This window comes from Haliotis cracherodii, unplaced genomic scaffold, assembly GCF_022045235.1.
Source record: "Haliotis cracherodii isolate W230 unplaced genomic scaffold, xgHalCrac1.p SCAF_13, whole genome shotgun sequence".
In the NCBI taxonomy this organism is placed as follows: domain Eukaryota; kingdom Metazoa; phylum Mollusca; class Gastropoda; order Lepetellida; family Haliotidae; genus Haliotis; species Haliotis cracherodii.
In genome coordinates, this window is record NW_027266268.1 from 4,624,079 (window position 1) to 4,636,832 (window position 12,754).

The following is a 12,754-nucleotide window of genomic DNA, read 5'->3' on the forward strand; positions in this document are numbered from 1 at the left end:
AACTTGTTCAACAGGAACAATGTAATACAGTTACAATCACTGTTTGACAATAAATTACACTGCCATACAACACCATACTAACTCAGGATTTCAGGATATATGTGAATAAGATGAAAAGAACCCTGGGTTTTAGGATATATATATATATATATATACGTACGTACATACATACATACATACATACATACATACATATATATATATATATATATATATATATATATATATATATATATATATATATATATATATATATATATACAAAAAGTATATCCGTAAGTTCGTTATAAGCGTGTTCGTTATAAACGTTGTTTACTGTATGAGAATACGATGAAACTAGCGATGGGTTTCAGGATATGTGTCAATGAGATGTAACTAAGTAAACGCTGGATTTCAGGATAAATATTGGTATGAAAAAGATGAAATGGATACATGTTTCTTTTTTCTGGGTGTGTGTGCACCTAATGCACCAAATTAGGACCGGCCAGTTCAATATATAATGAAGGAAACGAGGAAATATGCAAATTTCTAAATCTTGTGAGATCAAACTACATGATTTGAATATATTTCTTTGAACTAATTTTGTCTCAAACGGAAATAACGCAACGACTGTTAGAAATTCTGGTGCTATGATAACAATGCCTATCGACATAACTCTTTATTTAAAGGGACTGAGGCAAATAAATGGCATATACCAGTTCTTGAAACTGTTGATCAGCATTTCAACATGGTACATGTTTACAACGTCCGTTTTAGCAGCATGTTCAGAAATAATCCGACAAAGACTTTCCTCTGGTAGACAACAAGGCACTACATACTGTTAAATATAGCTGGGGTGTCCATTCTGTGTCGTGTCCATTTGTAATGTGCTGATGGATTAGCCATTATGGTAGAATGCCTTTACATTAGAGCACGGTTAAATAAAGCTCACAAATCACAGACTTGTCTTACTCTTCAGTATCGATCCACACAGAATGTCAACTCAGCATTATCGCCCAGAATTGATTCTGAAATATCTATATATATCCCATTAAAATATTAATGCTTCAATGTCGCTCTTATATGTAAAACATTATTTTCATCCAAAAAGGACAACAAAATGTGTTTGTGCGTATCATATGTGAACGTATCCATTTAGAATGGATTCCTGATTATAATTATTGGATTTATTCAATATGAAACACTTCCTTTAGAAGGAACATTGTCATTATCTCAATAAGATATGTAATGACAATGCTATATGAAAAAGGAGGAAGCGATGTTATATTGTCTTCTCTATTCCTCTTCATGTGAAGTTTTCAAGCATGTGATTAAGAAAGTGGAAATGAAATTTACATCAGGTAGTATTATACTAGAACCAGTGTGCAGAATTTGATTATTTAAACCGTTACATAACCAGATCTTCTTATCCAGTAAACAGGTCTCAGTTTGGCATATTATGTCAAGCTGTGGGGGTTGAGGTTAACAATTTGGATCTACAGCTATGCTTGTCGTAAGAGTCGACTAAATAGAACAGGTGGTCAGGGTCGATGATGTGGTTGATTTCATGTCATCGTATCCTAATTGTGTAAACCCAGACTCGATTATTTACATTTTGCCGTGCCTTTCATTACAGGGGTGGTAAATAATTGACAGATTCATTAGATAGGGTCTATCAAATGAGTTATTTTAATATTTCTCAAACTATAATTTGGATAGTGGAAAGGAGTCAAAAGCTCAAGATAAAATCAACTTTAATTCCATATCTCTTAGGGGTTTAGCAATTGGGAACAGGAGAATACGAAGGTGTCCATCTTCATGGAATACGTTTCATTAGTTATATTCTTATCGAGATATGTTCTTCACTTAAAAAATATTATTGTTTTTAATAATTAATTATTAATCATTTTTTATATCACACCGGAATTTCGGCGTGACAAGAACACCACTCTTAAAACTCTTGACTAACTTAACGCATCACAATAAGTAGAATGTAATTCCATGCACAAATGACGTTGGGAATCATGCAGTTTGAAACAGTAACATGTAGTGCTTAAAGTACAGATATAGTGACAAAGTCGTGGCAGGCGTCGCAACCATTAACCAAGGCAGTATCCGCGGCCTGCCAAGACCATGCCCAGGTTCGTGGGTTTCACCAAGATGGTGAACGTCTTTCACCTGCGCCACTTTGCCCTTTCCTCCCACATTAGGCTGACACATGGTGATATAAACGAACTACTGTTTAAGGTGGCTTTCAACTGGCACACTGACACTTAAGCCTTAACATCATGAATAGTTGTTTGTAGCTTATGTAGAATTTCTGCAGAATTCATGAAGACATCCATTGCCTTTTAGTTTGCGATTTGGTTGTTCAATTTTGTCGCAGATCGCAGCCATATAGCTGGAATAGTGCTGAGTGCGGCGTTAAACAACAAATAAACAAACAAACAAACAATATTACTTCACAATTTTCACATGCCTTGCAATGTGTAGTAAAGGATAATCATAGCTTCTACCGATTTCAGTATAGGAATTTAATACTTTAGAAATGTGTGCACTTCAAATAGTCTTTTGTATATAGGTCATGTCAAATATAAGGCTTTTAGGTAATGTGAAATATGAGACCGCTGTCATATAATTCGCCTGTCAAGGGGATCTCAAGGGAGCATCTGGTATCCTGTAGATTTCTGTATGGTTTAGTGAGAACCTACTAAGGATGGTCCAAGTCTTGATTAATAAAATGATAACCGGTCACTGAGCAGGATATTCCCATCAATGTATTATCGTTAAGCATTGTTATACAGATAACTTATTACCGTTAAACCATACATAATAAGGAAGAATGCAATTTCACTGCTAATGATTATCTACGGGGCTCATTTTCACTTTTATATTATTTTAGTACTTAGGTGTAGACCATTTAATATTCTTGTGCAAAACAAAGCAGTGCTAGAACATTAACTACTTCTGACAGATTGCCTATGGATGGATTGCATATGCACGTTTTTGCTTTATTTTAGTTTCATATTTCTCATTTTCGGACCGAACAAAAACGTGTCTTGCTGACTTTAGCTGTGACATCAAGATTGCAGTGATGACTTTTAACATTTGAGAGTCAATATCCATGCCCAACAATAGCACGTATGTCAATGTGATTACAATTGAGAAGTGTGTTGTTATGATGTTCTTGCTACAGTATTTGATAGAGTGTTCACTATTTAAAATGTGTTACAGCAAAGCACATGGCTTCATTTGAGAACCAAACAGAAAAGAACGAAAACGTACTGGAACCATTGAGATTCCTAGGTTAGGCGTGGTCAGACCCGCATAAGTCGAACTAGTTTCCAGGTCCCAAGGCGTTCGAGACAACAAGGTTCGCTGTTTAATGAGTCGTATAAACGGAATGGCTCCAATTTATCATGCCACTCCATTGTTTACCACGCCATGAGATTGCTAAGAGTAGAGTGAAAGCTAACTCACTCATTCACTGCAATATTCGGTATTTGCTGTATGGTTCGATGTTGTACACGAAGTCTTGGAGAGGCGTCCAGATGGAATATCTAACATGCAATACCTCACAGACCCTTCTTATCACAATGTCGGATGTTCGACCCTAAAGGTGCCACTTACCACTGTCTCATCACAGTTCATACTCTACAGATGCCACCTGCCACTATGTTGTGGAATGAGTCGTCCCGATGGTGCCATTGCACATATAAGACCCTATGTCTGATTTTAATGTTCACCACAAGATATACATATCCAGCGTATGTGTAGCTAGTGATGTACATTCCAAATCTTGTGGCTGCGAAGACTCATTAAACTGCAACCAACCTGTTACGTGTTGGTAAATATTACCTCAGGTAATTTCTCTATTGTTGACAATGAGAACATTCGTCAATTATTATTTAAATATGGACCATATCAAATAATGCCTCACATAAGGCCTGTATGTTTACTGTGGAAGAAATCCACGCAGGAACCACGCACAGTACTTTTGAATTGACTCTAAAACGTGAAGACAAGTCCCCTCCTCATTTGCGCTAGATTCCAAATCTCCATAAGATACGTACAAAGAGCGATTTTGCTGGGTCCTGCAAAGTGCCACCGAATCCTTGTCTCAAAGATTAACCATAATCCTAAATAGCACTAATGAAGGGCTTTCTTTAAGTAAACAGAAAGTATTTGAGACAAGTCAATTCATGACAATGTGGTTTTTCAAAAACTCAATGTCATCTGACATTTACTGAGAAACCATTACGTGAAATGCTTGACTAATTCAAGTTGGCATGCCCATGGCCACCAACTGTTCTTCCCTTCTCACTTCTGTTTCTTTATAGATATGATTGCCAAAACGAGGCAATTTGGGCCAAGAAGTTTTGTCTAAGCCTCAGGTACATTGTATGTCGATAATCTGATATCGCTCAATAATGGTCAAATTGTCAATTCCCTTCCACTGATTATCTACCTGTTCTAGAAATAAACGAGATCAGTAAAACTTCTTCATCGTTTGAATATTTTGATCGATGCATACAGATTACAGTTACAGAAACATTCCAAAGGGATGTATTACAAGAGGGGTGGCTTCAACTTTCCAATAGTCAATTCTCCCTTTTAATATTCCACCAGCTCCAGCATTTGGTGTCCAGGTGTCACAAACTTTGAGGTACAATCAGGAATATTCTTTCTTCGAAGATTTATAGATTCTAAAGGACATTTTCTAAGCTGACACATCAGTGACAAGAATGATGTCTGATGCAATTCCCCATTTTGACTTGTACCATATATTTCCGTGTTTTTAGGTGAATAATTGACTTGCCTGTTGTTTATAAATAGGACCGCCGGTGGGGCAGGATACGCTCACCTTTTCGCGAACACCTGGTGTCATCACGATTTAATAGTGATTCATGAACACATTCTCATGATATTATCGGAATCCTACAATGGATTCTGCTTTTAGCAGAGATATCTTATGATTTACTTCTACAACAGAGTTCTTATACACATGGCTCGTGCCTGTATCATACTTGGTAGTAGTATGTCCCTTCGGAGTAACATATGGTCCACCAGTCACCATGCCTGAAGGTAAAGCGAAACATAGGTAATGTGTGTGGTTTCGTGTTTCTGATACATGTATTTGATAGGTTGCACTTATTTTTTGGAAAGGTTGGTTGGTCAGCTTGTTTGTTGTTTTACGCCGCACTCAGCAATATTCCAGCTATATGTCGGCGTTCTGTAAATAATCGAGTCTGGACCAGACAATCCAGTGATTGATATCATGAGCATCGCTCCACGCAATTGGGATACGATGACATGCATCAACCAAGTCAACGAGTCTGACCACCCGATCCCGTTAGTCGCCTCTTACGACAAGCATAGTCGCCTTTTACGGTAAGCATGGGTTGCTGAAGATCTATTCTACCCCGGATCTTCACGGTTCTTCTGCAAAGGTCTGGTGTGACCCATCATTGCAGGTATTTTGATTTTTTCATTTGCTCAAGATCCAGGTAAAGGCAGTGGAATGAAACGCAGACATTCATATGAATATATTTTTCGTGAATAATTATATATGTTATAATATATCAAATGTTAGTTTTTTCCTTAACCATATTTTCTTACGTATGCTGTTTTCTCAACAGATATGAATTTGTTTGGTCGCGAGGACACTAAAGAGGACCAGCAAAGTGCACAGAATATTGAGAAAAAGTGAGCAATGATTTTTGTTTGTTTGTTTGGTTAATGTTAATCAACTAAGTCAGCCATCCTTACCAACCGATCCCGTTAGTCGGCTCCCACAACAAGCATGGGCTGCTGAATTCTAGCCCCCATCTTCATGGGGAAGTGAAGAATGGCTGTCTTCAATGGGAACTTTAAACAATATATCTAATAGGTTTCCAAATTAATCTGTAAAAAAGATACTAATCAAAAGACCATTAAAAAGGGAATTGCAGCCGAGGAAAATTCATTTTCTGTGAAAGAATATGATAATCCTTTAGGGACCGACCGTTGGGTATTCTGTGCGTGGGGTGTTTTGGGCTAGGACTTTTGGGGGACAAAAATGTTCGCCAACCCTCCCAATAAATACTTTGTTAACAATTTGTAATAAATTTCTAGACCACCACAGACTCCTCCTTTCACAGAACAAAATAACCGAAAAATATTCTGTCCCTAACAAAAAAAATTATATAATGGTCACGTGGCATAGTTTAGCATGTCTTTTAAGGTTTCTTAATGCATAACCTTTTAGATAATTAGTCTTTAATTTCTTCTTCCAGGTACGCTCGTCTATCCTACTTCCGGTCACCTTCACGTCCACGTTACGGCTGGAACAATAGAGGAAGAGGACGCTACTCTAGGTGAGGATTAAAGGGTTGTTGGTAGTTACCTCCCTTATCACGGCAGAAAAACATCTTTCCAAATTTCTGTACACGCAATGTCGCCATACGTCTTGAAAGCGGTTCTTGCTGCCATACGATAACCCCAAGTCCAATTTGCTATAATTCCAAATGGATGTCATTTGGTACTGATGTATTTGCATCTTCAACAATTTACATTTTGCGTAGACGGAAACACGGAATGATGCCAATGCCACCTAGCATACCAATGCTGCCAAGTGATTTTGTAGAGCATCATGGTGTGTCACCTGCTTGTAGTGTACACGTCACAGTGGAGTGCATAACGTGCTGCACATCGGCAATGACTTTGTATTGTTTACACAGCTCTATGACACGTTACACATCCTTCATTTGAATCAGTTCCGTATTAGAAAAAAACACATTGTTTCCGATATTCTCTTAAATGTCAATCAGTTGTCAAAATATCAATTTGCGAATAACGATGTGTCTCTATGGTCGTAATGAAGGATGTTTTATATCTATATATGTATAGATACATTTCTTCGTTAATATCACCAACCATTACTGTCAAGGGGTATCGTCATAGATAAATCATTTTGGTTGAACGTGGTGTATTTTCTGTAAATGTCAGAACAAATGGCACAAGAAAAGATAATGTTTTGTCTAGAGGCGTAGCTATGATAACTTCGTGCTCTTTTTCGTAATTTAAAGACTCTGACTTATCTGAAAATAATACATCGTCATTCAAACAGATAAAAGGTTTAGAAAATACTTAAACTGACACTTATTGATACTTTGATATTTATGTGGAGAGTCTGACATGTCTGAAATTGCGTTAACAGACAATCATTTTGATTGCGAGAAGAGATGGCATTGCTTGGAATAGAGCATATACGTGTAGAAGTAAATCGTTTTCGAAATGAGTTTTTGTGTGCATGTTTATCATTGGAAAATGTAGTAAATAGTATAACTGCATAGTTAGTTTCTTTGTTAGAGTGCCTACCAGTAGCATTTCCCGTTGTTTCCTCTTTGTTAAATGTTCTTTTAACTCGGTCTCCCACACTAGAAATTAGCATGACTATACCTGTATACTGTGGACAAATAATGTATTTGCATCCAGACATATTGATCGTTCATTGTAGATGGCATTGTAGTCACAATCAACAGGTCTAGTTTGAACTGCCGTACTAAATAGCCAACTTGAGTTGATTCAAACCAAATCACCTGTAGTACGTCTTTAATTGTATCACTACCCTTTGTGCCCATAATCCTCTAACGTACCCTTCTAACAAACTCCCCTTAACGTTAACGTTGTGTATGTTCCAGAATGCATGGTTAATTTAAGTTACTTTGTGCACAGAACTGTTGTAGTTTTTGTAGCATTGTATCCACTTTGAACAACCATGTCCGTATTTCAGACCTGTACAGAGATCACCTATGTACGGATGGAGGCATCGTTCAAGGTATTTGTTGGGGCCACTAAACAGAATAAGTGGCAACTATTTTTCATACTTTTATCTTTCTTTGCATTTCAGAACCTGCAATCGAGTTTAAGATATAGTAAAACATAATCACACACACATATATATATATTGTAGAATTGGAAATGGTCTGTTTTGTTGTCTTTTCGTCTCGTTAATGATCAAGTGATCACTATCATTTGTTGTTTTATAAGGTATATGTAACATTTATTTAATTATATTTAATTTTACTCCTCTGCATTTTTGTATACACGTTTAGTAAATAGTTCGATTGCAGATTCAAAACATATGATTCACAGACTACTCTTTGCAATGTGAAAATATTCCTTTAATATTATCAAGCTAAACTTTACGTTTCCTATTCATCTAAAAACAACGTTTTGATATGCGTATATTTTAATACAGTTTAGTGCAGTATGGTGTTTACGGTTGGCTAGAGTTCAGTCAATAACATGTTATTAACCTGCTTTACGGTTTTCTATAAATTTCTGTGGAATAAGATAGTAATAGCTCTATTTCATTCATATTTTTTTTTTAATTTGAGATATCACTCATTGAAAAAGATTACTACTTCGAAGCATCTAAAACTTTGCCTTTTTATTTAATATTTCTGTTTTCAATTCGCGGAAAGCCTTAGGGGAATTTTCATTTTCAGTTGTACGGTGTCAAAATTAATGGCTCCCTACGGTCAACCGTGTGTAACATCGGAGGGGATATAAACAGTTAAAATCAAATATTCGGTGTTTTGATCACCAGTGATGCACTCTGATTTTGCAATTTCATCAAATTGCAACAGAGATGTATTACAAGCGCCAAATCATCTGTGACTTTCCCATATTGAAAACAGCAATTATTGTTGTAAGTCATACTTGAAACCCACGTACCAAGAAACAAACGTGTTGCATAGCATGATCGGGTCATGATTTTATTTTAGAGGTAAAATGACGAAACGAAGTAGGGACGGTCCATACAATTTAATGGAACTTTTCCCGTATTCCGTAATCTCAAACTAAATACACAAAGACATGGTTATTTGGAAATAATACAAAATCAAAGTAAACATATTTGTTGATTGGTAATCTTTCTTCTCTTTATGGGGTATTCCGTAGTCTTAACTTGAAACTCCTGTTAAACCTCAACTTGGCTCCACAAGGAAAACCATGTTTCTCCAAATGACTTGAACATTCTTTCATGCATCTAAATATGTATATGTTTTTACCAGCCGTCCCAAGATGCCATGGGAGTACCTTCCAGACAACTACTGCTTCCGCAACCGATGCCGATCCAACTTTGACTGCTGCAAAAAATACAACTTGTGCAACCCAGCTGCTAAACTGTGCTATGATTGCTGGTACGGGCACCCGTGCAGGCGCAATGAAGACTGCTGTGCAAAATACCCCACTTGCAACAAGCACAGGGGCATGTGTGTGGATTAAAGATACACTTGAACTTGATACACGGTTCCAAAAACTGTCATGAGATGGCTTTGCTTTAAGTATGGTATTGCAATTAATTCCGACATTCACGTTATGCCTTGTGATTTTAAATCCGTACACCAGAACAAAATTAAGTAAAAAAGATCAGTTTGATATGATATATATTCTACTATTTTCAGTAGAGAAAAAAACATGGCCAAAACAACACAAAGAACGCAAACGCAAAAATCAGTTCTCTGCAACGCCTATCTTAAACGTAAAGCTGTCGCCATGATGTCCAACATTCCAAAGAGTGTATGGCTAGAAATTATTCCAGGATAATTTCAAAATCATGGAGAAAATCGCTTCAATTAACATGTTTTTGTCTTCATTTGTTGGTTTATGCCTGATTATTTAGCCTTATAGCATCGGCTAAAATACTTATTTTCATATGCAAATACATATACTGAGTATGTGTATTGCAAAAGGTGATTGCTACAAAGTCACAGTCATACATTTAGATCAATGCATAGAAAAAATATTTCAGACATGCTTTTCCAAAGAAAATGGAAGCGGGTCAACGAACTTCACGAAGTGATTCAGACAAAGTATATGCATATATATACGAACGCGTTGACACCCTTGCAAAAGTAAATTGTAATTAGGATATTCAGATACTTATTACTGTATATTTTATAATTCTATTTTATGTATATGTATATCGTTTTGAAAATTATATACTGCCAAACTTTTCAGGTCAAGAGGTTGTGTTCATGATTATCGTCCCAGTAATCATGTGAGGTCATTATTCATGTCCTAAATTGTTTTGTATAAGGACACATTATCTAGAGGTCGTTAGTTACTTCATCTACACATTCTTTAAACGAAGTGTTTTCTAGATTTGGGCCTTGTATTTGATGAATACGTGATTTATAATCTGAAGAGTCTTTCTTATGTTATTTTATTGTATATTCGTTCGATTTGACTAATTAGAGTGAGTTTAATTGGTATTATGACCCTCATAATTACCAGTGGTTCAATTCGTTTCAAGGCCAGTCGAAAGTCAGATGTATGAATCTCATTTCATCAATATTTTAAGAAACAGAAAAACACTCATATCATCATTTCGCTCACAGTGACAAGGTTGTGCTATGTACATCAGATTATCAGCTTTTCAAAACATCATGAATAAACTATAATTTGAGGTCTATTGTGTCTTGTTGTAATGGCTTTAATGGGAGATATCAGTGTGTTGAATATTAGTAAAATACGTGGATCCTAACTCCAGGGTAGCTATATTTAGTTTGACTCAAAGCTTTTATGAAATATCCAGTATACAGTATACAAAGCAATACCATACAGTGTGTATCATGTGTATGAGCAATGTCCAACATCACCAGTTCCATACAGTCTGTATCATGTGTCTGAGCAATGTCAGACATCATGAGTTCCATACAGTCTGTATCATGTGTCTGGTCAATGTCCGACATCACCAGTTCCATACAGTCTGTATCATGTGTCTGGTCAATGTCCGACATCACCAGTTCCGTACAGTATGTATCATGTGTCTGAGCAATGTCCGACATCACCAGTTCCATGCAGTATGTATCATGTGTCTGGTCAATGTCCGACATCATGAGTTCCATACAGTCTGTATCATGTGTCTGAGCAATGTCCGACATCACCAGTTCCATACAGTCTGTATCCTGTTTCTTGTCAATGTCCGACATCACGAGCTCCATACAGTCTGTATCATGTGTCTGGTCAATGTCAGACATCACCAGTTCCATACAGTATGTATCATGTGTCTAGTCAATGTCCGACATCACCAGTTCCATACAGTCTGTATCATGTGTCTGTTCAATGTCCGACATCATGAGTTCCATACAGTCTGTATCATGTGTCTGTTCAATGTCCGACATCACCAGTTCCATACAGTCTGTATCATGTGTCTGAGCAATGTCCGACATCACCAGTTCCATACAGTCTGTATCATGTGTCACGTCAATGTCCGACATCACCAGTTCCATACAGTCTGTATCATGTGTCTGGTCAATGTCCGACATCACCAGTTCCATACAGTATGTATCATGTGTCTGAGCAATGTCCGACATCACCAGTTCCATGCAGTATGTATCATGTGTCTGGTCAATGTCCGACATCATGAGTTCCATACAGTCTGTATCATGTGTCTGAGCAATGTCCGACATCACCAGTTCCATACAGTCTGTATCCTGTTTCTTGTCAATGTCCGACATCACGAGCTCCATACAGTCTGTATCATGTGTCTGAGCAATGTCAGACATCACCAGTTCCATACAGTCTGTATCATGTGTCTGGTCAATGTCCGACATCATGAGTTCCATACAGTCTGTATCATGTGTCTCTGCAGTGTCCGAAATCTCCAGTTCCATACAGTCTGTATCATGTGTCTCGTCAATGTCTGACATCACCAGTTCCATACAGTCTGTATCATGTGTCTCGTCAAAGTCAGACATCTCCAGTTCCATACAGTCTGTATCATGTGTCACGTCAATGTCCGACATCTCCAGGTCCATACAGTCTGTATCATGTGTCTGAGCAATGTCCGACATCACCAGTTCCATACAATCTGTATCATGTGTCTCGTCAATGTCCGACATCTCCAGTTCCATACAGTCTGTATCATGTGTCTGGGCAATGTCCGACATCACCAGTTCCATACAGTCTGTATCATGTGTCTGAGCGATGTCAGACATGACGAGTTCCATACAGTATGTATCATGTGTCACGTCAATGTCCGACATCACCAGTTCCATACAGTCTGCATCATGTGTCTGAGCGATGTCCGACATCACCAGTTCCATACAGTCTGTATCATGTGTCTAGTCAATGTCCGACATCACCAGGTCCATACAGTATGTATCATGTGTCTGAGCAATGTCAGACATCACCAGTTCCATACAGTCTGGATCATGTGTCTGAGCAATGTCCGACATCACCAGTTCCATAAAGAATGAATCCAACTTCTGATATTGGACATTGTTCAGACACATGATATGCATTTACATGATATAAACTGAATCAAACTTTTAATGTGAGGCATTGTTCAGACACATGAGTCAAAGTAAATCACACTTTTGATATTAGTCAATGTGACAAATTAGAACATGACAGTTTGCGTCGGAAAACCATCAGTTGCTTCTGAAATCGACAGAATACCACCATAACAAAATGCAATCACGAAGTCTCCTCTGTTTACAGCTAGATCTTTCTCGTACTTTAATTTGAAATTAGATCTAAGTTTCAAATTTTAAAAAAACAACAACTCCAACTTACTAATTTGCACTACTAAATGCCAAGATTGCAAAATAACCAAGTACATAGACAAATCAGGTATATGAGTGCAGACTGACATTTCAACGTGGCCAGAGGCTCTTTATGCAAAACTAAAGACTAACTTTCGCTTTTATCTCTGTAGACATTGCTGGTGTCCGGGTGCTTTTCTGACTACATAGACAGGGGAGGGAAGTCTTCATGATAC

The 12,754-nt window shown here is 37.3% G+C and overlaps 1 protein-coding gene across 2 annotated transcripts in view; it reads left to right on the forward strand.

Annotated features, from left to right (window-relative positions):
- LOC139458763 (uncharacterized) overlaps positions 1-10,414 on the forward strand; it is an 82,659-nt gene extending 72,245 nt beyond the window's left edge. The window contains exons 3-6 of one of the 2 annotated variants that reach the window (XM_071240175.1): positions 5,619-5,685; positions 6,255-6,335; positions 7,754-7,798; positions 9,039-10,414. In XM_071240175.1, the coding sequence (XP_071096276.1) occupies positions 5,619-5,685; positions 6,255-6,335; positions 7,754-7,798; positions 9,039-9,252 (407 nt within the window). In that variant the 3' untranslated portion in view covers positions 9,253-10,414. The remainder of the gene's footprint in view (positions 1-5,618; positions 5,686-6,254; positions 6,336-7,753; positions 7,799-9,038) is intronic. The other variant, XM_071240176.1, reaches the window with a different exon arrangement.
- The last annotated feature ends 2,340 nt before the right edge of the window (positions 10,415-12,754 follow it).